Genomic DNA, 27067 nt, shown 5'->3' on the forward strand with positions numbered 1-27067 from the left:
GTCTGCTGTTTCTGCATTGAACTCTTCTCTCCTTGCAGCTTGATGAGTCGACTGTACATGCGATTCACACCTGGCATCTTTTATTGCAGCTCAGTTCCCTACAGTTGATGTGTCCCTCCACTCCCATGCCATGTGCCAAACATCATTGCTGTGTGCATTGGTTTTATATTTTGAGATATAAGACACTTTGTAGATTTCAGATAATCAGGAAATCTTTGCAAAGTTACTAAATATGTAAATATTTGCATTACGTAAAACAATGTCAAGCTGTAAACTGTTTACATGGAGCTATATAACCACTATTAGTTATGTCACATAGAAGATTCAGCTTTGAATTATTAAACAAATATGATGATCTCTTAGTTGGTACAATTGCTGTCTCTGATCATCTCCAATTGAGCTTAACAGTGACTAGCATCAAAACAAGTAAATATGTGATCTAACATATATTCTTAATCATTAAACTAATGCTACATAAGTAGATTCAATCAAGTGTCAGTCTCCCATTATAGTATAGTATATAGTATAGATAACTGAATTTGTCTCACACTGTGATGTAGGTGCGACATGGGTTGGCCCTGCATCCACCATCAGATCTTGTCCTAATTTGTGTTTTACCCCATTGTCCACTACTTTTTGTCATGTAGGGCACATCCTCGTAGTGGATCAGTCCAGACCAGTCCCACCAGTACCCCCATGTCCAGTAGACGAGGACGGCAACTACCGAAGCTTCCACCTACGGGGAAAGACAGAAGTAAGTCACTGGGTTGTTTTGTTTTTTGCATCACTGGGTTACTGTCTGTAAAGACATGTCTATTGAGTGAGGACATCTTTATATTAGTTGGATAGTGTGTTTCTGTTCAGCATCTTCCAAAGATATTGTTTTTATTTGGTGGCCCAGCTGATTGGGACTGAGGAAGAGCTTTGGTTTTACAGCAGTTGCTGACTCTCACACTTCTCTTTTGACCGAGACAGGAAGGATTATTATTTGCTGTTGGAATCTCCCACTATAAGCTATAGATCATATTATATATGCAGAAGGATTTTTCTTTGTTGATTTATGTTTTAGTGGTGTTTACTTTTGCCTTCTATCCATAACAAATCTACTCGGTTCCTTTTCCATTTCTCTCTCAGAAGATGGAGACGAAGGAACAGAGCCTTGTGAAGGTCTGTACCTGAATGTAAGGGTTTAGTCTTTCAGACTGGGAAAGCTGGTTAAGCAGCACCTTACTCTGAAGGCCGAAACCCTGTCTGCAACGGCGGGTGGCTGGGTTCACTGGAGGCTAAGCTTACTGTGTGCTCCTTGAACCCTCCCTCTGTTGCAGCTGTGTTTAACGTACAGTTCAGATGTCCTGTGCCGTTGTGTTGTACTTACCTGTAGGCCTGTCTGGATCCTACTATTGATTATCCCAGTGTGGTGTTCAAATGTAGCCTCCCCGTTTCTGTGTTTAGAGTTATATGTCTGGGAGTTACTGATTTATTTGAGCTATTTGGACTGCTGAGATACTTCACCAAAGCTTATATAATGCTTTATTGTCTGTATATACTAAACAGGGTGAACTTGAGCCTTTGAACAGCATTAAAGCACAATAGTTTGAACTTCTCACATCTTCACAACTACAAAGTGACATTTGAACTCATTTGTTCCTCAGCAATCCTTTAACAAATGTGTTCTAGCGACTTGTGACGTGCACTATAAGAAGAACCGTAATGAAAGAAATTATAAATTCACTTGTGTCTCAGTGAAAAACAAAGACTGTTGTAGCTTGGAGGGAATGACTGGGAGAAAGATAGAGAGAGGGCAAAAAGCTCAAGCAGTTCTGGAGAACTTGTCAAAGCACTCACAGAACTCTTTCATCATTGTCAGAGTCCATGAGGGCTTTCCCTGTCTTCTGTACAGCTGCCAACCAGCCTCTCTCTCTCGCTCGCTCTCTCTCTCTGTCTCTCTCTCTCTCCATCTTCGTCACTTTCTCCTTTGCTCTCTCTCAGTCCTGCCCTTCTTCTGTATGTGTGCCATCTTTTTTATCACTCTGAAGCTCTCTCTGTCTGGACCTCTCCGTCACTTCTTTGTGTTGCCTTTTCCTCTTTATTCTTCTTCTTTAGTCTCTTTCTCTCTTCCTGCCGTACCTTTCAGGCCAGTGGCAGTGTGTGAGCAGTGTGTGGAGGTATTGATCTGACCTTGTGCTGTAGCTCCCACTGAGCCGTATGGCACTCAGCTTATGTAATGCAAATGTGTGTATGTGGCTTTTTTATGGACTGGATCCATATTATTGCCGAGGGAAGAGCTTTACAAACAAGAGCTGGACTGTTGATAAACCTGCTATTATTTTGTCTCGCTGATGTGCTTAAAACTTTAGTCATACCTCATACTTGCACATATCTAATTGTATTGTATGTTATCTGTTCATGTGTGGCAACTCCTAAGAGGGAACAGGGGAGGAGCTTGGGGCACCTGAACCCCAAAATGGTCGCCCAGGTGTGTTTATCACTACATAATGCCTCTCCTAAAGCAATATGTTTTTCTGTGTTTCCTTAAAATATGTGATGCTCCTTTCTTCAGAAAAACATTTCATGAATGGGTGAAGAATGAATTACACATTTCTTCACAAAGAAAGCTAATTAAATATTATAAGCTCTGTTAGGAGTTTGGAGTTTGTTTTTTGGATGAGAGTAATGTACAGTACGGGTTTGTGTACAGTACATTCATCCAGGCTTGAATGAATGGCCAGACTGTTGGCAGAAACTGGAGTTCCCCACAGTTTCCACTTCCTACTTTCCCATCTGTTTATGTGGCTCCTGTCTTTTGACTGTGTGGCGCTATTACTCAACACTTCCATAGCTGTAGTGCTGACTGACTCAGTGAATACTCAGTTTAAGGTTTCTAAAAGGCTACATTCTGTTTTTAAATCATCTATAATCATTGAGTCATATTCTGCAGGCTATATTCTGCAGTAAGAAACTTGTATGTTGTATTATGAGTATAGTAACAAATGCATGGTGCAATTAACCACACACTGTTCTGTGTTATTAACCAAACGTTCATAGCATTTTTGTATAGTGGCTTTTATATGCAAAATAGTAGTATCTTGGGATAGCAGCGTGTTTGTGTGTGGATCTGTGGGTGTATGCGAGTCTGTGTTTGAGCTCATACAGTAAGTATGAGTTGCCATATTAACACGACGTACAGTACCAATATATGGTTTCAGAGCTCCATCAATTCATGGGCTTCCATCTGTCTCTCTACTAGCAGCAGACTGTGAGGAAAAACCCCAAGGCCCACCGGTAAATGGGAGGAAAGGCAAGTCCTCTGTATAGTGTGGTGGTGTGACTTTGCTGTGTGGGCTTTCTCGGTCAACACAAGTTCTTCATGTGTGACATTCACTAGCATCTGTGATTCTCAGTACTTTGCTATTCTTAGTGACCGTTCCTTCTTATTTGCTGTAGTTTTATTCATGCCCACCTCTATCCACGTTCTATTATATAGACTGAATGTGGTTTATTCCTATTGAGTTATTTTGGAGTGCTTAAATTAGAGAGTTGTATGTAGCCGAAGCTGATGTTAATATGTACAGAGTGCTGTCGTTGTGATCTCTGCTGGTCTGTCCTTCCCTGGCTCCACTGCGGCCCTAATTTGCCCTCTACTTTGATAGAAGTTCATGCTGCTCAGCTCAACCCCACAAAGACAAAGCTCTTCATTTCCATTGTGAAATCGCCAATCATTTTAATTAGACATGGATTATATATTATACACACACACACACACACACACACACACACACACACACACACACTGTACAGTACTCCCTCAAGACTGGCAGTTTCAGCCATACATAACCCATGTTCAGGGCAGTCCTTTGCCATTTTATGTCATAAAACATCAAGATTATTATAATTTTTTTATTATAATTATTATTTCATCTTAACAGATAATAATTAGGTGTAGTATTTTCTGAATTCTGTGCATTTCCCTTTGTTGTACTGCAGAGTATAATGTCTTATTTTTTAGAACCTTAGAGACTGTTACCTCTGTTGGCCAGCAGATGGAGCAAAGTTCATTATCTGTGATGAGGAGCTGTCCGTGATATCAGTGCTGAAGTGACAAAGTGGTCTTTTCCTTCCTTCCTAGTCCTTACCACTACTCTGTGTTATCACTGCAAAATATATACATTCTGCTTTCAATGTGTACACTGCGTATTAAAAGGTACTAAGATTAAAAAAAGATTATTTTTAGCACATTTGTGCAGGATCACATAAAACATGACCCTGATAATCCATGGTCCCTAAGATCCCTTTAGCATGCAAACCAGTGTGTGTGTGTCTTGCTGTAGAAGTGACATGGGAGGACCAGCAGCGAGGGCTGAATGGCTCTTTGTCTGATGGAGGGACACAGCCACACCCCTCCCTCCCTGACACAGGTTGGTTGGTCTGGGTGTGGATTTCTGACACTTTAAAAGCCATATTTCACTTTGATAGAGTATTATGCTCTTTTCTTAATCAATCATATGAGTCCAAATCATTTAAGAGTCCTGGCAGTACAGTCACAAGAAACAGGGTGGGGTATGCTATGACCTGACTACACAGCCTCGTCATAGCTTAACCAATAGCAAAAAGGTTCTTAGAGCTAACGGTCATAAGAATTGAGACAAATTTTAAAAAGATATTGGCAAACAGCTTTATGAAATGTAAGAATGAAATTTTTCATATCTACCGCATTTCCTGTAGAGCAATAAAATATTGTTGTTTCTTATTCATGGACTCATGTAAAGGCATGCACCTTCATAGTCAACAATATTAATATATTAATAAACAATATTCTACCAAAGTGATCTTTCCTTTTTCCACACTGTCCTTCACAGTTTGTGTGGACTCACCAGCTGGATAACAGCCTCTCTAAAGCCAGACCTGGACAATGTACAGTAGTAGCTGTGTGTTAGAAAAAAGAAGAAAAAGAAAAGAGAAGGGAGATATAATAACAAGGAGAACTCACTTTGTATATTTTGTATAATCCAGCAGAGTTATTTAAAATTATGATTAAGATGCGGTTGCCCAGGTCGGCCTCTGGATGGCAGCCTTTTGTTTTTCTTTCTCTCCCTCCTCAGTGTGGTTTTGCAGTGCAGCATGAAGCTGATGTTTTTGTAGACACTCTGATCTCTGAAAATTGATTAAGGCACATTTCATTACCCTTAACAAAACATGCATATTTTTAATTATATAAAAGTGTCTTGGCAGAGTGTCATACTTTTAATAAATGTAATGAAGTTAATTCTGATGAGATGCTATCATCCATAGATGTATTGCGGGAAAAGTGGAAATGTGTTGCTAAGGTAATGACACCACCAGTGTCTTAAGGTGCTGTGTTTGCTGTACAGGCTTTATGTGCTTCCATGGAAACACATCTTCGCCTCCCTTTGAATTAATCCTCATTTATGTTTACCCATTATGTCACTTGCTCATTCTGCCCACAGGATCTGATCTGCTATGCAAATCATTTTTAACAGTAACATTGTTAGATTTTAAACATTCCAGAAGAAAAACAGCACAACTACTGATATTATGAGCATTTTAAGATTATATGTGTTATTTTAGATTAATTTTGTTACAGTGTGACACAGTGGCATTAAAAGCAGTTTTTCACTGAAAAATGCGTTGCTGGGGAGCTGCATGTAATGTGCAGTCTGGTGTAGTAGGCTAACAAGGCTCAGTGGATCAGACATGGCCGTAAAGCCTCTGCCTTCCATGGCCTGCAATTCAAGCAGTAATGAACCTACAGCAAGCGTGGTCATCAGTCAGTTTCTTCTCCCTCCCATGTCCTATTTGTTTTTCAGCCTCTGTCACTCCTTAAACTCCCCGCTTCTCTATTCCCCTCTTCGTCTTTGTCTGCATATTTTTTTCAACCTTTATTTATCCTGGAAAGGCTGACTGAGCACAATCTTCTGTTCCAGCTTGACCACATTCATATTACTTTCACACTGGGAGCTTCTCAACAGTGATTTTATATAAAGGGTGGAGTTTTAATCACACCACTCACTACCACCATTTTCCCATACCAGTCATTTATTCTCCAACAGAGTTTCTGGATCTACAACAACAAAAAAATACCTGACTGAAATAGACTGAAATCTAAGCGAGTGAACTGAAGGGAGAAAGATATGAGTTATTCAACTTGCCTTCTGCAGGTGGTGCAGTTATTCAGTTTTTTAATATTTACTTAGATGTAGATAGACTGTGTCATGTACTAGTGTAGTGCATCAGTTAGGAAACCAAGTGGAACCCTAACTTAAAATAGGAGGGAATGAATTGCCTACATTGTATTTACCTGTATAAACACTGAGGATCAAAATTATTAAAACTCTTTATGTGGAACTGAAAATGACTGCACATAATTCAACAACGGTAGTTTCATAAAAAAAATTTTGTTGAATGTGCCATCTCAATGATATGGACAATGAGCTCCATTGGGTTGTCTATTGACCTATATACTAGCAACTACTGATTGATTTATTTTATTAAGATAAAGGCAGAAAGAAAAGTGTTTTTCTGCACAAAGACTGCTTTGACTGTTGACATAAGAAAATGTTTTTCAGAATTTAGTATCATGAGTCACTTCCATAGTGACCAACTTTTAGGGAACATCTTCTTGTTATCTTACCAACTCTATGTTGTTTATGAATCACCATTTGTAAAAATTGTTACACATTTGATGATTTTGCTGTTGCATCTACTGCTGGGAATAGGTTGTCATTCAGAGACTGTTGGGTTAAGTATAAAATGTTAATACCAAACACTATTAACCCACAGACCACAGGCTTTTCCACACTGACTTGTTCTAGTTTTTCACTCCCATCTCTGTCTTAATATATCACTCTCTTATCCTGATGACCTACATGATGCAACTGAAGTAAGGAGAGAAAAAAATCACTTGCTCTCTTGGTTATCATTTGACTCTCTAATGAGATGATGTTAGCTGCCACAAAGAGATGAAAGCTTGTGAGGCAGATGTCTCACATTGTCTTTTTATTCATATGACACTTCATTATTCACCCTAATGGAGTACTAATTGAGCTAAATGCAAATTCTGTGTAAGGGGCTATGAAAATTAAGTCTTAAAGCGGAGTGGGCTTCTTTTGCCCTCCCGGCTGTCACTGTTGGTTTTGTCAGGTTCAGACTCCAGGACGCAGATTAGACAGGAGGGTTGGAGAACATTATGGTGGACAGAGGGGGCAGCCTTTCTGTGAGGATGTTGATTACACACTGACCCCGATGTTGAACCCACGATCTGAGGTCCTGGGAGTCCATGAGGGGTTGCTTACACAGGATCAAAACACACATGGAAGTGTCCTGATTGCCGATAGAGTCATGAAAAGCTTTGGAGAGAAATAGAAAGTAAACAAAATCCTCCTCAGAATATTTCAGGGTCTCAGCAGACTGAGCGGAAGGAAAGACGGACGTGAATAATACAAAGAGGGGGAGAAAATATGTAATCGGAAGCAAAAGAGACGCTTGAATGCAAGCATTCAATCGTGTTGTTGCATAAGCGTCTTTCAGAAAGATACTGTAGCTGATGTCTGTGTATGTGTGTGTGTATGTGTGTGCGTGCATTTAAATGTGCACTTTTGCCCTCTACTCAGGTTATGCTGATATTCTTGACAATTTTCAAGTTTTTCGCTGGAACTTTGTGAGGTAGTCGGCTCTCTCTTTTGTGTGCTCGCTGCTCTGTGCTTTCAGTTTGTGTTGTTTTGTGTTTCTTTTTCCTTTCTTTTATGTTATTTTTCCAGGCTGTCTCCCCACAGTTGCCCCATGCAGACTCAAGTGACATCCACTTCTCCTTTTACCCTCTCCCCTTCCCCCCCCCCTCTCCCTGCCTTTCTTCAGAGGTCTCGAGTTTCTATCTGGTCCGGGACATTAACATCTCTTTACTGTTTCAGCTCTTTTTCCTTTAAAGCACAGATCCTCACCTCCCCAACCTTTCCCCCCTTTTCTTATTTCTAATAACTAAACTCTTAGCCTCTACCTCAGCCTCTCCCGGCCTCGCACCCTCTTGCTCTGTTTTGACTTCACACTGTGCCCATGGTGGAGTTTGTGTGTTCTTGGTGTACTCTATGATTTTGTTTGTGTGTTTCTGTGCTTGTTGTTTTGTCATTGTCGTCGTACTGTTGTCGTGTCGTGTCGTGTCGTGTCCCTCCCTCCCTCCATCCTCTTCCTCCTCACTCTGACCCTCCAAACCTGGCATACTCGGCGATCACGGCGATGGCATCGCCCTCCCTCCTTCCTTCCTCTTCTTTTCCGTCTGCCCCCCTTTACCCTTCGTGCATCCTCTCACATCCATCTTCCTCTCCTCTGTCTGTGTCTGTCCATTCTGTGATGTGATCCCAGAAGACACGGACTCACCAAGTTGGACGAACTCAGGTCTGTCCCTTCTTCTTCTTCACCTTCTTTCTTCTTTGACTCAGCCTTCTTCTTCCTCCTACTTTTATTCACTCTGTACGTCTTCCTGGCTTGCCCTCCCCAACCCACCTCCCCTCATCTGAAACGTCTTTTCTTTTCCCGCTTTGCTCGCCTCCATCCTCTTGTGTTGTTTGCACTCTTAATTGTTCTGTAGACAACGCTTCCAGCTTCTTTGTCATTTCGCACTCTTTTATTTTGACACAGTGTGTATGCTTACAGTTTATAGAAGCATGGTCATGGTCATGCCACTGAAGCAGGTCTTAACATGAGACACTGTGTTATTTTCTACCAAGAAAAAACTATATAATAAAATGATACAATAATGAATGTGTTTTTCATGATCTGGGTTAACTTTAGCAAATTAGCTGACAGTCGGGACACATAGGCAGTTTTATACAGCCTCCCAGTTTAAAGGCTCTTCTTGGGGTCTTGTCGTCGCTATGAGGTTGCCAGGCTATCAGCCAAGATTCCAGGAAGTCTCTGTGCTGGCCAAGATATAAAGAAACAAAGAAATATAACATGTTAATTAGTGAGGTTTACAGGTGCTTGTTAAGCTTAGCTGACCGGCTGCTAACTCCAGTTACATATTTAATATACACAGGTGAGATTGGTAAAAAAAGAATTAGCGTATTTCCCAAAATGTCAAGCTATTAATTTAACTTGTTCAACTTATAATGATTGACTGGGCAAGATTCATTACTTTCTGACTTTTCTTACTTCCATTGTTTTCATTTTAACTGTCCAACACTTTCTGACTGCACTGTAACTTTAAAATCAGCATAACCACAGTAGTTAATCAACAAAATTCTAAGTTTTTAGGCAAACAGATGTTGACAATAGCTGATATGGCTTGACATAACAAGTAGTAATCTGAATGCTTTTTAGATTAAATTAAACTTTCCCTGTAATTTCGAGACAACTAAAGATGTGGACATGTGTAGGCTGTGAGATTTAACTTAAGCAGTGAAGTAACGGTAAACAATTAACCAAGAGAGGCAGAGAGTAGACTTGATTGTAATGAAAAAAATTCACTTTGCATCACATATGCAGTCATTCATTTGCTCTCAGCTTATAATGCTTTTTCTTTGTATTTGTGTGTGTGTGTATGTGTGTGTGTGTGTATGTGAAGCTATAGGCATAATGTATGTGCGCATGGCATTTGTACGTGTGCATTCACCTTCACTTTATCACTGCTACCATTTGACACAAAAGTAGAGACAGAGAGCAAGTGGAGAGAATGGAGATGCAGGTACAGCAGGAAAGTTATAATTTGGTGGCGATTGAAAATTGTATTTACAGAAAAGAACACATGTAGCAGTTTCAGCATAAAATAAATTGTTGTGAGGTAATATTTTCAGTGTTTCTTTTTAGTTACATACATTTTTGTTAGTTCTTATGCAGTGCCTTTATTACCTCCACAGAACAATATTAAGCTTGTGTATTGATTCTGGTGTGATGTTTGTATATTGCAAATTGCACTTGCAGCAATATGAAACTAAGTACAGTGCTTAAATTGAAGTCAGGAGGAGATGAAGATTTGATGAAGGGGGGGGGGATTTTGCAAGCCTTTCACTTTGAGCTGAGAGGGATTGCGTTGGCCAGTTAGTTGGATCACAAAGGAATTTCATTTGCTGTCAGAGGATTGGAATTTATCTAGAATCTTGTGTAAAATGTGTCCCAACATGGGTCACAAGCAGTGTTGGAGGTTGTATATGTGTTTATTGAAGTATTAGTGTCCAAAGCTTCTATACAATGTGCCCTTTAATTATTATTATACAGTTAAATGAGCCTGGAATTGTGACACGCTGTTTAATATGTTATGCAGCTTACTTTTATCAGTCAGTATTTTCTCTGTTTGTGTTTTTGTTTTGTAATACAGCCAACCATTCAGCTTTTTCCCATTAGATCTGTCCTTGTCATAGCTCATGGCTCATAGCTCAGCAGAAGCTTGTCTCTCACCACAACAGTATGTCTCTGCATCAGGCTTTCCTCACTGCATCAGCCCCTATCTGACAGCCTCTTGTTTCTGTGCTTAGGTATGGACATGGAAGAAAGGACCAGGCAGATGAAATTGAAGATGAACAAGTACAAGCAGGGAGCAGGCTCCGACTCCAGGCTGGAGCAGGACTACCACAAGGTATAAACCCATCCAGATAGCTGGATTTATGCTTCGCTACTCCAGATTCACTGAACAAAACATGTCCCTACAGTATACTGTTTGCATGGTGCATAGGCCATATGACACATCATACTGCACATGTGCATTGATAGTGCATAGTGTACATACTGTATATAACACAGACAAACTTATATATGTATGTAAAATGTATATATCACACAAACATACCAATACAGGTTTTCAGTTCAAACAGTCAGTTCACCCAAATCAAAACAGCAAAATATATATATATGTATCTCCACTTACTCCTAGTGGAATTGAGCCATGCAGATAGTTTTGTTTTGACATTTCATTAATGAAATACAACGCAGTACCAGCATGCCTTCCTAGAAACAATGTCTGACTAACTCAGGATAATCCCCAGACCTCACTTTCAACAGTTTTTGTTGGGAAATATTTGTAACTGAGATAGGAAATAATAATAATGATAAATTATGTTCACAGCAGGGTCTGTGGACTATCTTGAGTAACTGGGACACACATCTGTCGTGCTTTTCAAATGTCATTCCTCAATGCTTTGAGCCATACAAACTAAAGTAGATATCTCCTAATCTTAGCACATACAACCAAAATGATCTGGCTGGAAGGTTAAATACAAGCATAAGTAAGCAAGGGAATGTGTTTTCTCTCCGTCATTTACATGAACTGAACCTTTAAGCCTTTTGCTGTCTTGTAATTCAAGGAATGTGACAGTGAGTGTGTGCAGAGTCAAGTGTTTACTACTTTGTTCTGGAGAGGTCCTGAACATGTTTAGAGAGCGCAGCCTGAGCCTGGTGTCTTGCTGCAGTCTGGGCCAAGCGGTACAAGACGAAGGCTCTCTGTCCAGTTTTCCTTTTAAGTCTGTGGTATGAAAATGATTGCATTAGGAATAGCCAATTTGTTTGCTAGAAGTCTATAAAAAGCAGATTAAATTGTAAGTTGTCCTTGTCTGTTGAACATTATCCTCCTTGGAAGTGCCATTGACAAAAACAGTGCTCTCACTATTATTAAACAAGACTTCTCAACTCTTGCTCTTAAACCACAGTGTAATACAAAACAATAACTGTAACACTCAGTTCAGGTTATCTTACAGTAAACACACCACAACAAAATACACACAGGATATTATATACACATCCAGTTTTACACATTGCCTGGAACCAGGATGGCGCCAAGATTGTCATCCAAGTTGATCTTCCAAGGAAGCTTCGGTGTAAAGCAACTTTAGTACAAATGTGCCAAATAAATGTCACCGGCTTTTACACGATACAGTCCTAGCCAGAGGTGCAAGCACTCAGGTCCTTTGTTTAAAGGTCCAGTGTGTAACATTTAGGAGGATCTATTGTCAGGAATGGAATTTAATATTAATAAGTATGTTTCTATTAGTGTATAATCACCTGAAAATAAGAATCATTGTGTTTTACCTTAGAATTGGCCGTTTTTATCGGCATACAGACTTCCATGGAGTCAGCCATGTTTTTTTTTTTGTTGTTCCTTTTTTGCAGCCAGCATAGTTTCTCCTACACGCTTGGAATGGGGAGTGAGTCAGTGGGTTGCACCCTGCGAGCGTTAGATTCCACTAAATTCTACACACTGGACCTTTAAGTTAAAAAAAAAAGTTTCAAGATGATAATTATTAAATTAAAATTTAACCTAAATAAAATTACATAAATATTTTCAGTAAAAATGAATTACTTTAAACTACTTTACATAATATATTCCTTTTTATTAAGGCTGGATTAATAAAAGAGGACAACTCCAAAACCCCCAGGTTAATTGTTTGTCCATTGGTTGTATTTGCACCATTAAAATAAGTTATCAACTAAAGAGCGTGCTGTATTATTGCCTGATCTCTGTGGCCCTGCTGTGTGGAGGGCTCCTGTGTCAAAATCTAGTTTTAGTTTTTCCTGCGTCATTTTCAAATTTTATTGCTCTCAGGTTCACATTCATAAATGAAGCTGTGTTTATTTAAACTGCCTCACATAAAAAAAATCCAGAGCAGAAAACCTTCTTTACAAATGTCCTTATCAGCAGCGCTAATCACAAATTGATTGATGCTGACAGAGGAGGTGAAATCTTTTGTAAATGCTCTAAGTATCCCATATTGTGAAAACCTTCAAGATTCAACCCTCAGCCTTATATTTTTCTGCTACTTGAATGTCTCTTTGATCTATTTGACTGAAGTACATTCTGACCTTTCAAAAGGCACACCTAATACACCTTATGTAACAACATCATCCCTACTCTTCTTCTCTCCTCTGAGAGCTAAAGTAATAAGTCTACATTATTCACATTCATCAGCCCACTTCTGCCACGGAACTTATCTTGATCAAGACTGGTAGTCCTTAAAAAGCTGAAGGCATGCGAGCAGTGTTTTGTTTGCGCTTAAAGTTCATACCCTTTCATCGCTTATTAAAGTTTACTCTACAAGTACAGAATGAATAAGCCCTAAACATTTGAAAAGAGCATGGACTTGTGCTTGCCAAAAGGACTTGTTGACATCCTCATAATAATAAGCTCTTTTGTTTGTATTGTTTCTGTCCTCTGCAGCATTCAGGCAGAGATCCACGGGGCTCAGATAACCTGTCGGCCAAGTCATCTGACAGTGATGTAAGCGACGTGTCCGCTGTGTCGAGAACCAGTAGTGCCTCTCGGTTCAGCAGCACGAGCTACATGTCTGTCCAATCAGAAAGGCCGCAAGGAAACCGCAAGATCCGGTAGGCTGATGTCCACACCAGGGCACAGTGAACTTTGTCCCACACTTTAAACTCATCGAGCTGTTATCAGTAATGGACAAATCCCTCTCAGCTGTGAACTTGTCTTTCCATATATGTTGCCACGTCCAGACGTTTTCAGCTTTGAAAGTGTTTGCACGTGGTTACATTTAAAGAGGAAAATACACCCCCCCAGCCCTGTGTGTCATTTTCTCACTGTGATGAGTTCAGGTTTGGCTCTGTTTTAGAAAAATCTGGAACCAAATGATTGAACTCTGCTCATTCAAGCTGTGGGGGAAGTTTGTCCATATCTGGCAACGCACATTGAAACATAAAACACATTGCATCTCTTTGGGTGTCGTCTCATATCAAAGCAAAAACAAATTCATTTGCATGGCGCTTTGCTGTAAGTCTACATCTCTGTTTTGTTGTTATTTTGAATCAGTCTGCTTTTGATCTTGGCTGCACTGTGTCTCTCTGTGTTTGTCTTTCTTTCTCTTGTTGTTGACAATATTCATGCTTTGTTTGATTTTCTTTCTGCTTTGCATGTGCTGCTCTCTTGCTTCTGTCTCCGTCTTCAGCCAGTTGCGATCAAGGAGCCAGTCTCGGGAGGGGGATGAACAGTTAGGAGAAGTGCTAGAGGAGGAGGAGGCAGGTGGGGGAGGAGGAGAGAAAGGGAGAAGGGCCAGTAAAGAGGGGAGATCGCAGGGAGGAAGGAAGGGATCAGGGGGGAAGGTAGACACAGACAAGGAGCATCAGGAGGATTTGGTGGAAAAAGAAGAGGACTTGCACCAAAGGAGTATCTCAGAGACTGACCTCAGGTAACCTGTGCGTGGCAGCCTCTAACTGTAGACTCCTACTAACAATAATGAAGACCTGTATCTCCCAGTTGCAACACTGACTTTTGCACGTTTGTAAGACGATGTGCAAAACAGAGTGTGGTGACTATCCTCCATCCTTTAATCTTGATAATTATGGAGCTGTGGCTCTAGAGTAGCATTACTACCTGATAATTGTAGTTAGAAACCCATGCAACCCATTCACACTTAAGAATCAGATAGGATGCATATAGAAACAGTTCAGCAATAATTTAAGATGAAGCAGTTAACCCAAACCTCACAAAAAAAAAAAACTTGTTTTTTATGTAGCCATTCAGACAGGTTCAGTTTCATTTGCTGAGATTTTAAGATATCTTCTGCAGGAGCACAGCACAGAGCCCTAAGTGGGCATGTGCACTATATGTGTATGCATAGATGGACTTATGTGTATATAGTTGCATCAGGAAGAAAAATAAATAGGATAATATAAAGATGAAGAAAGGTGATGTTAGTTGCAAGCGTGTGTATATAACATCAACCTGTGTAATATATGAAGGAATGTGGAATGGCTTCCTTTATTCACTCAATGATTGAAGTACTGCATTTGATAAAAATTATTATATATAAAAAGGAAAAATTACAGTGTCTCTTTAAACTATTACTCAGACCTCACCATAAAAACATTTATTTAAAGACTATTTGTCCAACTTAAAAAATAGATTGAAAATAGTGAAACTATTGAAATTGAGGTCTGTGGATTATCCTTACAGCATATCTCTGGATAGATATGCTGCTGATTTTGAAAAGTAATTTTTGAAAATGAAACAAACAATGCGATACAGTAGAATGGAAGTGAATCAACATTCCATTCACCTCCATTGTTTGGGGCAGACGCAGACATGTTAGAGACGCTGAATAAACCTCAGTGAATAAAACCAAACTCACATATCTGCGTGGTAAGAAACCACTAGGTGTAAGTGGGAGAATCACAAAGGATATTTTGCGTTGAAAAACTAAAGCTTAGAACTTGCACAGTTTACCAGCAGATAGTGGTGAGTTCAGTTGATACATTTCTCTTTGGCACCTTAATGGTCAATGCTTTAGTTCCTCCAATGATCCTCTTGTTGCCAAGTGTCTGTCTAATTTCATCATGGTTACTTTTGCCTGAGTGCCACTCTGAAGAGTATAATTTAGCTCAGAGATTTAAGTATTTATGTATATCACCATGTAGAATAAATTAATATGTTTGTACTTCAATGTAATTAATCACACATACATGGCTGAGTGCATGTATGGAAATCTTTACTTTTTAATTTGATGCATGCAGACTACTTTGGTTTTCACATGTCAAGAGTATATTTAACGCAAAACTATTTTATTGTGGCCCAAGAGAGTATAGTTTAATTTCTGAAGAGTGTAGGGCTAGTTTAAAAAGTATGTCAAGAGCAAATTCAAGAACAAATTGATTTGGAATCCCGTAGCAGGATAAAAGCTTAGCTTACCCTCCTAATAAGATGTCTTCTCTATCAAATCACATTCACAGCAGGATCCAAGTTAGTGCTTATTACTAACGTTAGTACTGCCGCAGTGTCTGCTACGACTTGAGAGAAAACACATTAAGATAAAAGCTGTACCCTCTTATGTGTGATTAACACTGTACCAGTGGCTCCTGCCTGATTAAGAAAACACATACCACTGCACATGGCTGAAACATGAGCAAATCCACTTAAAGAAATACAGGTATAGTATCTACACAGTTTTAGTTCCAGATTAATGCTAACAAGATCTAAAAATAAATCCTGAGACAGTACAGTTTTGTCTATTGAGGCTGCAATCTGTGTTGCTTTACTGTTTGTCTGTGCTGCTCAGTGGGGTGTTGTATCTGTATTTTGTCTGTCTGCCTGTCACATGCTGTCCTACAGTGTCACTCTGCAACTTGTCAACACAAACCTCCCAGATTCCTCCTGTTACTCCTCAACATGCCATTTCTCTCTGTGTAACACCATAACCCTCATACCTACACTGTCAACCAGCAATCAGTTCACTTTCAGTTAAGTCACTGGAAACTATAATTAATGTGAGTAAAAAACCTGCCTCAGCAAATACATTCTGAAGACACATTTGAATTCAGCCAAAATATTCTCATTTCAAACAACATCCTCCTCCTTGACTGAAAGTGAGCTGGAATAGTCCTGCTTTTAACATGCTGACAACTCTTATCTGTGTGATCAACCCCAACTCCTTCATGACAGCTACAGTATAAATCTATAATATACATACTATTTCACCATGTGAGCCATTGCACATTCTGCTTTTCCAGGACAACAACACATGAGAAGAGATATCATGTCATTCAAGTTTAGTGAGAATGTTCATGTGTACAAAATAATAATAATACTAATAATAATTAGCTCCAAATCCACAAGACTCCACAATAATCCTAATTTTAGTCAAGGTATTTATACAATGATAATGGCTGAATGTAGTTCTTCTACCAAATAATAAAAATTCTTGCATGCTCTGTTTACACCTTTGGCACAGAGGACCAGGATTTTCTAACTCTGCTGCCCAAGTCATTGCTTGATTTAAATAAGAAATATAAAACAGTAAAATAAACTAATTCAGACGTTCTCTTTAATGAAACAAGCAGTCCTTCAGTTACTGTATGTATTCACTTTAAACTCAGACAGGGGAAAAGATTATTCTTAATATTTCACTGACCTTTGCTGCAGCTGCTCAGTGTCATGTTCTAATTTATGAATCAAAACACACTTTAGAATAAGTACAATATGTGTGGCACTGGCTATCGAAGCCACACATTTCAGTCCCATATGTTTTTTTCATAAACTTAGCAGTATGATTACTTCAGTATTCACTGGGATAAGAAAAAGGACCTATTTTCCATGTGTTATGTAAGCTCTGCCAGTGACGACATTTGCATCAGCCTGGACATTGAACTTAAACAGTGAACGAAGCACTGAGCCTTACAATGAGAGCCTCAAGATCGATACTGTACATACTGAAAATAATCAGAACTGTGTCTACAGATCATTTGTGTAGTCAGGAAGCGTAAGGGATAAGATGCTACCTGCCTCAAGTGATAAAAGGTTCATTCACTGCTCTGCTTATCTATGTATAAAAGCCAGGAAGCAGTGTGATTCGGCAGAAACATCGCTGCTAGCCACATTTACTTATGACTCATCTCCTATGTATTGAGGTCACAGAGTAAATATACATCTGCTACACATTAAACAAGCCTGTTCACATTGGCCTGGCGTACAAACATCATGATAGCCATGTGTTTTTTAGTCCATGAGCGCTTTCACTGCACAAAGAGGCAAATGCACACATGCGGCTCTAAGCTGACGTTGTGTCCAGGGGTCTTCAGGATGTACCGTAAGAAGCTTTCCATCAGCACTTTTAAATCCCACATCACCTCTTCTCCTCCATGTCTCTTTCATCCAATATTGCTGCCTGGGTAATGGCTCAGTCATGTGAGGGAGAGTAAAGACTGTCATTACTGAAAGAAAGGAAGGAATGTTTCATTTAACCCCTTGGTCCTCCCCTCCCACAGCGTATCTAGTGATCTACCTTTACGACTGATGATACTGTTTCAAAATGAGTTTCAGACTTTAATTAATCACTTCAGTCTCTGACGAAAAACTTTGGAGCTATGTTGACAGGTGTGTATGCATGCTAATGCTCTGGCCGGGGGCACAGTTGCTATGGAAACACGTTTTTCTGCCTCACCTGATAAAGAAGCAGTGATCCTCTCGGTGAAAGGCGAACAAGATGAGGGGATAAGTATGGGAGGACAGGATGCGCTTTGCGTATATACAGCATCCATGATCTGTTTCTTCCAAGTTGGGTAAAAGAAAGTTGCTTTTCAAGCCTACAGCAGTATTTGTTGTATCTACAACTAGCACACATAATGTAATGTTCTGATAATAAATCTTTTTTATATGTAGGTAAAGTCTTGTAAAAAATCTATTTACTCTTAATTTATGGTTTGCTGATGATTTTAAATGGTCAGCAAGTCAGAGATACCGTACCTTTTTATCTACTGGTTGTATGTTATTGTTACCTAAATTACCTCATTTAAAGACAGGTGGTGTCAACACTTGCGCAAGACAAAAAAAAAACTGGTTTTGTTTTGCCTTGGGAACATCTTGGCCTAGATGAAAATGCATAGTGAACAATCTGCATGATGAGGAACACTATGTTCTTTGGGCTGAGGTTGAAAATCAGAAATCCCCGGAGAGTCCCAGTTTTCCAAGCAGGCACATTTACACAGTGAGTCCGGTCTGAGTGCCAAGACCTGTTCAGTGAGTAGAGAAACAGTAATGAGAGAAGGGGCTAGAGGAACAGTGAGTAGATACTGGTATACATTTATTTTACACAGTTGTGTTTATTTTAAGTCAAGTCAGTACAATGTGTCCAGTTAGACACATTGATAATCTATTTGAACCAACAGGATGTTCGTCAGTTGAGATGCAGCGCATGCTAGACAAATTAACACTTTATTATTGGACTGCTTCCTGGACACAGATTATGGATTGTTCATCAGTAGATATAAACATGTTGACCAGTACAGTGTGTCCATTTAGACTAGAAGAACATTTGTCCCAGTAGATGAATACATTGCCTCATATTTTTAATTATTTAGATTTTTAAAAAATGAATCGGGCAATATGAATTTCTGTTTGAAAGGGTCTGTGCTCATGTGTTTCTCTGCTTGTTCATTTTAACCTCAGTGGGCAATAATTTGTAGAGGCAACAATGCCCCAGTACCCCCGACCTTGCCACTGTGCTGATATTTGATGTAATGGAAGAGGCAGCATTATCGCTCGGTGTTGACCACATGAAATGCAGCCTCACTATGATGATAGTGAAAGAGCATATTTTAGAATGTCACCTGTACCACATCGGCCCGTGGTGTTGTCAGGAGCCTAGGCGCTTGAAGTCTGCTTCAAAGCTTCTCGGCTATATTAACTGATCAAAGGCACTAATCCCCCAATAAGCATTCAATATTTATGTATTAAAGTACAGGCTGATCCATAACAGAACCCGCTGGCATTAGAACTGGCATAAACAAAAGGCTTTATGCTGCAGGCTGAGGTACGACATGTGTGCATTCTTTTAGAGCACATCTGACTTATTTCACCACCAGCTGGCACCCAAAATAAGATGTATAAACAACCAAAACGTAGTGTTTAGGACAGGGGCTTTTTTTTTAGAAATCAAATGTAACAGGGAGTATTGTTCTTGTCGGTAGTGAAGAAGATCAATATGAGTTCATCATCATACACACATGTTGCAAATATTATTTATTAATTTTATTTATCTAACTGCTGGAAAATACAAACCGCTCTCGCTTTGTCTGGCAGCATAAGGCTTGAAAACACAGGGACCAGAATATGAGTGCCTGGTAGACTTGGGCAGATTGCTGGAGCTCTAGCAAGGGTTAACATTTAAATTAAAAGCATCACTCACCTTCAATGTCAAGGTAATGCAATATTGTTGCCTGCACTTGAAATCCTATAACCATGTCTGATGTAATCTTGATTATATACAATCATTTTCTTAGTTCTAATGCAACTGAGCTGAACACTAATGTCTAATATAGCAAAGAGCAGAATTTGAAGGAGCCTAATTGAAGTAATTGCTGGAGTCAATTGTCGAAATGCATTGATTCTTCTCCCATTTTAGTCTGCGTGTCTCTCCATAAGTTTTCTTTATAAGACAGTTACATGGTGGAGGTCAGGCACTTTAATTAATGAATAGTAGCCTGGAGGGCGCTACACGTAACTCATCCTATTAAGAATGCAGAGCCTATGATACAGAATGTAATTTGTCTCTTAAAGATAATTTTACTAGCAGAGCTAAAATAAGACCCTAATTTGGACAGTGGCCTATTTCCTTTCAAACGGGAAGAGCTGGAGAATAATGCTGATGGCAGACAACTCTTCCTTTTGTGTGCAGTTTAGTGTAAAAGTACTGAATGTGTGGTCAGGACTGTCCAGAAAAGTTGTAACTTTCTGTCTCCAGGTCTACATTAAAACGAGCAAGAGAGAGCTACATGTTAAATAGCATGAACTTAAACCTGGACCAATTAATAAAGAAATTAATACAAAAAAATCTATTATCTTATTATAAGTCAAATCTTTTCAAAAACATTTTAAACTTACTTTGAGATTAAAAGTTCAAACAGTATGTGGCAAAACAATCACAACTCGGTCCATTACTGCTCTGTTCTGGAGCTTTCAATCATACCACACAGAGGAGGAAGGAGGCACAGAGGACGAAGTTTGCCCAGTTGTTGTAGCATTGTAGATGTTCATATTTCTACTTTTCTGAGAACTTTAAGGACCCGTTGTTCATGTTGGCTGAAAACCTGAGATTGAAAGTTAAAGGTACTTTGTGGAGTTTTTGAACACAAGGGGCACTATGGAGCAATGTTTTTACATGTGGGTCCCTGTCTTGTTTGTTCCTGTGCACTTGCACGCGATACACAGTCAGTGTCAGTGCCAGTGGTTTCACAGTATTCCACTGATCTACAGGTAGCAGTAACAGGACAAGAAATGAAGCAATGTGCCAGAAAAGGAAGTGGTGAAGACAACGTATATCTTGTAAACATGCAGGTTATGAAATTTCAAGCAAATGCTACACAACAGTCCACACGGCAGAGTTGGAATGACTACATATGTGTTACTGATCAAAAATCTGGTACTACAATAATACTACCTAAAATATCAAGACCTAACAAATCAAATTTTGTGTTTGATAGAATGTAATACAAATAAGAAAAAAGCAATTCTTTACAGGTCAATAAACTTTAGTCAGTGCACAACAATTTAAGGAGCTACAGCCGACTACATAATAGTTGATCTTTCACTGCATCAATCTTTTAGAATATACAGTACATCCACTTTAAACCCTAAACTCAGCTATACTGTAAGTCATGAACTCCTGTACCTGAACTCTGTCCTTCTCTCCTTTTCACCCCACACCTTCTCGTCTCCTGTCCCTCTCCTGTCCCTCTCCTGTCCTCTCCTCTTGCCTCTTCTATGCTCTCCTCCTGTCTCCTCTTCCATCATCATCTCCCCTTTCACATCCTCTCCACTGGCCTCCTCTCTCCTCTGCCCTGTCCTCTCTTCTCTGTCCTCGCCTGCCCCCCTGTCAATGGTGGTGGCTGACAGTGACTTTGCATCCAAAATGAAAAACAGGCAAATGGGCTCGTCGGGTGGGATAAACATGACCAAGAGCACAAGCATCAGCGGCGACATGTGTAACCTGGAGAAGACGGACGGCAGCCAGTCGGATACAGCGGTTGGCACGGTAGGCACTGACGAGAAGAAGAGGCGCTCCAGCATTGGTGCCAAAATGCAGGCCATGGTTGGCATGTCACGCAAGAGCCGGAGCACCTCTCAGCTCAGCCAAACAGGTAGGACACCCAACTGCACAGCCTGTTTTGTATGTATGTTCATATGTGCATCTGTCTTGTGTTCTGGTCTGTGTGTGTTTTCTATGTTTAATGTTCTAATCGCTATCTTCTCCAGTTCTTCCCTTTCCCCACTTTTTATCTAGAAGGGCTTAGAACTTTCTGGAGATGAAGACAACAGCATGACTTTTTCTCACTTAATTCTCTCTTTCTTCTAGGTAACAACTCTCCTGGTAATTCCTTTCTCTCTCTCTCTCTCTTTCTTCCTCCCTTTTTTTTTCATTTTCATTCTTATTGCCCCGCTGCAGTTGTGTTTTCATGCGCATTGCTGATAACTTACGATTGATCAGTTTAGAAAATGTGTTAGAGCTTTAACAGCTTTGCAATTCCTGCCACATTGATGACCTAAGCTGCTTGTTACAGGTCAGGTTTTGTCACCTTTTCACATGTCGTGATGCTCTCTTGACTGGGATTCATTTCAGTGAAAAACACAAACTGTGGCCATCTGCAGTTGTTGTATTTGTTTCTATGAGTGCATGTGAGAATGTGTGCACATGTGAGAAACAGACATTGTTTACAAAACTATTTTTTGTTGACTGAATGCAGCAATATGTATTTTTCGGCAGTGGAAAAGATTAAGTTTTACAAAACATGGGGCTATTACTTTTCTTCACTCTTTAGTGTTTTTTTTTCTATCCTACTTTCTTTTCAAAAGCGCTCAATAATCATTTGAGCAGGTTTAAGCTGCCCTAGCTGATGCCAGAGAGTGTGAAAAACAGCCTAGCAGGTGGCGTGCAGTGATGTCTCTAGCCGATTGGGGTCTGGTCTGTTCTTGTGAAGGTCAGCTGATTGGTCCACTTCCCCTCGGTGGCCGCATCTCTCCGATGCATCTCTAAGCATTCAGCACCTATTCGTCAGGTCTATTCAAACCTTAAGTGCTTGATAATCACTTCTACCCATCAGCACTCTCTGTCCAGATGTAGCTAGATTGCAAGGCGGATGGAGAGTTAGATTTAGATGTGGATGTATGGTGAGGTGAGATGAGCGAGAGAGAGAAGCGAGCTGGTGTGCTCACGTGGCACTGCACTGCCCCGCTGGCTCGTGATTTGACTGGCACATGGGCTGCTGTCTTATCTCTGGGGGTTAATCATTTCTACTAATAAATGATCACATCAATGTGACAATCAGTGTTGTAGTATTATTTAAGATACTACCGCTGGAAGACAAAAGGAAATGTTAGATCCTCCCCGTTCAGTAATTCATTCATTCACTGTGAAGCAGTTCTCTAGGTCTTGTTTTGTTGGGTATTAATGATGGTTATGTTACTGAATGAGATGTCTCTTATGGAGTTTACTTTTGAGAACAGACAAAAACCGACTGACATTTGCTCAGATTTTTATTTTAAGATTCCCATTTGAACAGTTTAACACAATCACATGAACAAAGTTACACACACTCTTTCCCCATGCAGACGCAGCACAAAGTAAGCAGCCTGAATCTCCTACAGCTATTAATATTTCACTCAGCGCTTCTAAGTGCATCACATGGAGTTTGTGAGAGCGTGCATACATCTGCCTTTCAATATTTGAGATCTGTATTTGGTTCTCCACAAACACTGCCAAGCTGCCTTTTGCCCTACTTTGTTGTGCGTTATTCTGAGATGCTCATCGCCCGACTGAAGGGTGCATTCAAAGGGTGGTCGATTTTAAGAGGTTGCTCGACAGTTTGTGTGCACTGCCAAGTGCTGGTGGGGGATGGGCGGATCAGCCACGCAGCCAGACTCTGGCTTTGACAAACACAGGTTAGTCAGATGGAATGGATGTGCTCCCAGGTGGCCACCATGAGTAGTGTGTACACAGGCTGCAGCTCTAGTCTCCTGGAACTGCTGGTTTTGCCTCTCAGTCCACGGTGGCACGCACTTGAGTTTTCAGGAAATACAAACGTATCACTACATCCAAATAAATGCTTGGAGTGTATGAACAGTCACACCTGCTAACATCAAGCAGGTTACAGCATTTGCTGAAAGTCAAGAACAGTAAATTGCCACCAGGACATGTTTATTGGATGGAGAATGGAGACCATCACTGTGACTGATACATTATTGAGTTCTTGTGGCTTTGGTTAGTTACACACAAAGAAAGAGTCTTTTTAATGCGGTAGCACAATAACCAACCTGTGATAAAGGAAGTGTTCTAATAAATTTGATCTTATATTTTTTGGACTAACAATGTGGTCGCCGAGCAACATAAAAGTTTCACAGTGCTGACTTTATTTGAGAGTTTACATTGACTTTGATCTTTGCTTTAACATATTTATACAAATAAATGAATAAAATAATGTTAAGCTAATGCATGTTGTCCTTTATAGGCTTTATTGGTGTTGCACTGGTCATCATGAGCCAGCTGAAACATCAAGTTGATTTATTATACTGAATTGTCCCATCCACCAGTCAGCAGTCTTGTGGTCCCCGGTACATTATGTTTTAAACTCAATAGAGAGCTGCATTATTCCCAGTACCCCCCACCCAAACTGCTGCTACAGACCCTGACTCAGCTAAAACCGCACAGTAACACTCAAATCTTGCAAGTTTATTGGAAATCCATCTCCATGCATTAATCTGTGCATTTCTTCACATTTTTCTTACTTCTGATTGACATCTGAAAAAGAGGCCTGTTTTTGCTGCCTATTAATTCCAGTGCATTCACTATCTGTGCTACATATTCTCAGAGGGGAAGTTGTCATAAAAAGAATGCTGATGAAGAAGCTGTCAGCGGTTTACAGCATTGACAATACTGGTCAAATGTTTACTTCAGTTTTACTGTGAATCACTATTGCCTGTGGATGTTTGCCCCTTAAAGGTGCTTAATGATTTTTCGTTTGAAAAATAATTATATTGTTTACTTTCAGCATTTCACACACACACACACACACACACACACACACACACACACACACACAAACATTTTGTGCATCCTTAAAGGTGATATACTCAAAATTAATTTGCCACTTGCATCACAGAACAAAACAATGGGCTTTATGGCCGACCAGTCTCTATTGACGAAAACGATAATTTTACCGAGCAGATAATCTGAAAACACACTTAAAACTGGACTGAAACAAAATAAAACTCATCAAACCGTCTTTGTTAGTCTTTCCACTGTTCCAACAATCACCAACTCTGGTTTGAAAACTCGAAATAAATCCTTTAATTCACCAACATAGAAGAGAAAAACAGCAGTTTCACTTGCTCCTCAGCTGCACACGAAGCAGACCGACAATGTAACCAAACCATAGAGAGACAACTATAGCAACAATGGCACTAGTAGTCAACAATAGTAAAAAATCTCATGATACCTTTAACAGTGTAGTTTATTTAAGTATATTTTTGGGGGGGCTTTTATTATAGTGACAGGTGAAGATAGACAGGAAAGGGGGGTAGAGACAGGGGATGACACGCAGCAAAGGGCCGCAGGTCAGATTCGAACCCTGGGCTGCGGCAGCAAGGACTCAGCCTTGGTACATGGGTCACCAGCTCTACCCACTGAGCTATCCGGGCACCCATGCAGTGTAGTTTACAGTGTAGTGTTTTTTAGTGCTGCAGTTTTTGTAATGCAGTTTGCTCAGAACAAAGTGATTCTTTTACTTAATCAATCTATAGCAGCTTTTTGGAATCGTAATGCAGGAAGGGATTTGTTGTGTGAGCATTCAACCTAACTTAAAATGAACTTGCTGGTTGCACTGCATAGACGCTCTATGCTTGTATGTGAATTGTTCAGGATTATTTGAGTTCCATTTGTAAGAACAATACTGATTCTCTTTGCATTTTGTCCAATATGCATATTTTAAAGGAAGCTCTTTCAGTCATATTAACTATTTATTTTCTCTTTTTGCATTATAAATTACAGGATGGAACAGGAATAGGAGGACAATTTTCTTTACAATACTGCAGACTTATCAAGCACATTCTTTTTTGCCATTTTTTACAACACAGCTAGAAGCATATACCTGATAATCCATTTCAGTAATTTTACCCCATAATGGCCTCTGTCAAAGAGCCCCGATGGTGTCCCAGAAACATAATCAACAGCAAGCTTTACAACACAGCACCAGCCTCTGACTATTAAGGCTGAGGAGGTTAACAGTGCACGAAATGCAGGAAATTGGACCTTAATAGGCAAAAACAGGCAAGGCTGCCTGCAGTGATATAGAAATCAGAAAAAGATGGAATCAGTGGGGAGGATTCTGAGTATGTGGTGTAATACATTGTCAGTACCATCTAGTTTCCTGTTCCCCTGAGTGCAGCCTTGAGTATTCTAGCATAATACTTCTTACTACTACTTTTATCAACCTGATCCTGAAAGAAGCTCACTATTTGGACCCGATGTGGCACTTTCTCAGCTGAAAATCTATCTGCAAGAAAAGGATTAAATATGACATTTCCCTCACTTTGTTTTATAAATGTCTTCCCTGTACTCTTTATAAATAGGGGTATCGCATGATGCCATAGCACTAGCTCTAACCTGTAAGCACCCTGTCGAATCAAATCTTACTTTTGCTCCTCAGAAAAGACGAGATTTGATTTAATTTCATTTAGTGTTGATGCACTACCTGACACATCAGCCACTTTGCTAGACAACTGTTTATAATGGATACATACACAGTATGTTATGCAGCTATTTTATACCTTCTAAACTGAAATATACCATTCTTTCTGACAAGTTAATATAATCCCAGGTTCATTGTGTTAAATAAATCCAAAACTTTACTAAGAGTTCACCACCTAACTCACTCTGCCCAAAATACCCAAGTGTATACAAAAGAGAGAACAATGCATTGATGGCCCCTATCCGTGTCTCACTCCTCTCTACTACACCAGATACTGACGTAGTTCTGGACCTCCAAAGTCCTCAAACAGACTGTTTTGTATGTGGTAAAATAGCTGAACTTTGAGCTTTCAGCCGAGGTAATTTATCTTCTGAGTTGAGTTGGGTGCCTATCTCAGCAGCTCCTCCTCTAGCTGAGGCCGCTAATTAATCTCCTAGGGGGCCAGAGCAGACATGCTGCTCTCAGGATGATGCATGAAAGGAACACAGCAGCACAGGTACAACCGAGGCTGAGGGACACCAGTGCCCCACTGCTTGCTCCCCACCCCTCTTTCTACATCACTCTCATTCCCACCTTACTGACAGTTGTGTCTCGCTATCATCATATTCATTCTCTATCTTTGCCCTCGCTTCCTTCTCTTTTCACCTTCTCTTCTCTCATTCATTTATTCCACCAGCTCCACAGTATCTTTTCATTTCTGCCTTTCCCTCTCATTTTTCTCACTCCATCGCTATTACAATAATTCTCAAGAGGACTCATTGCTGTTAATCAGCCCGAGCTCTCAGATGAGCTGTCTCTGCAATGACCTAAATATATGTGGATCCACAGTAGAAGCGTACATGCTTTTATAAGTTTCAAATACTATGACTGTGTCCACTGCAAAATA

At 40.0% G+C, this 27067-nt stretch overlaps 1 protein-coding gene across 28 annotated transcripts in view; it reads left to right on the top strand.

Moving 5' to 3' along the window:
- Nucleotides 1-27067, top strand: part of rims2a (regulating synaptic membrane exocytosis 2a) — a 141961-nt gene that overhangs the window by 100794 nt on the left and 14100 nt on the right. For 17 of the 28 annotated variants that reach the window (XM_051406255.1, XM_051406256.1, XM_051406258.1 and 14 more), the window contains one exon: nt 648-754. In XM_051406255.1, coding sequence (XP_051262215.1) covers nt 648-754 — 107 coding nt within the window. Of the gene's footprint in view, nt 1-647; nt 755-1134; nt 1168-2425; nt 2477-3247; nt 3299-8373; nt 8407-10481; nt 10583-13153; nt 13321-13898; nt 14139-21334; nt 21580-27067 lie in introns of all 28 variants that reach the window. The other 11 variants (XM_051406269.1, XM_051406270.1, XM_051406273.1 and 8 more) reach the window with 7 other exon arrangements.

This window comes from Dicentrarchus labrax, unplaced genomic scaffold, assembly GCF_905237075.1.
Source record: "Dicentrarchus labrax unplaced genomic scaffold, dlabrax2021, whole genome shotgun sequence".
In the NCBI taxonomy this organism is placed as follows: Eukaryota; Metazoa; Chordata; class Actinopteri; family Moronidae; genus Dicentrarchus; species Dicentrarchus labrax.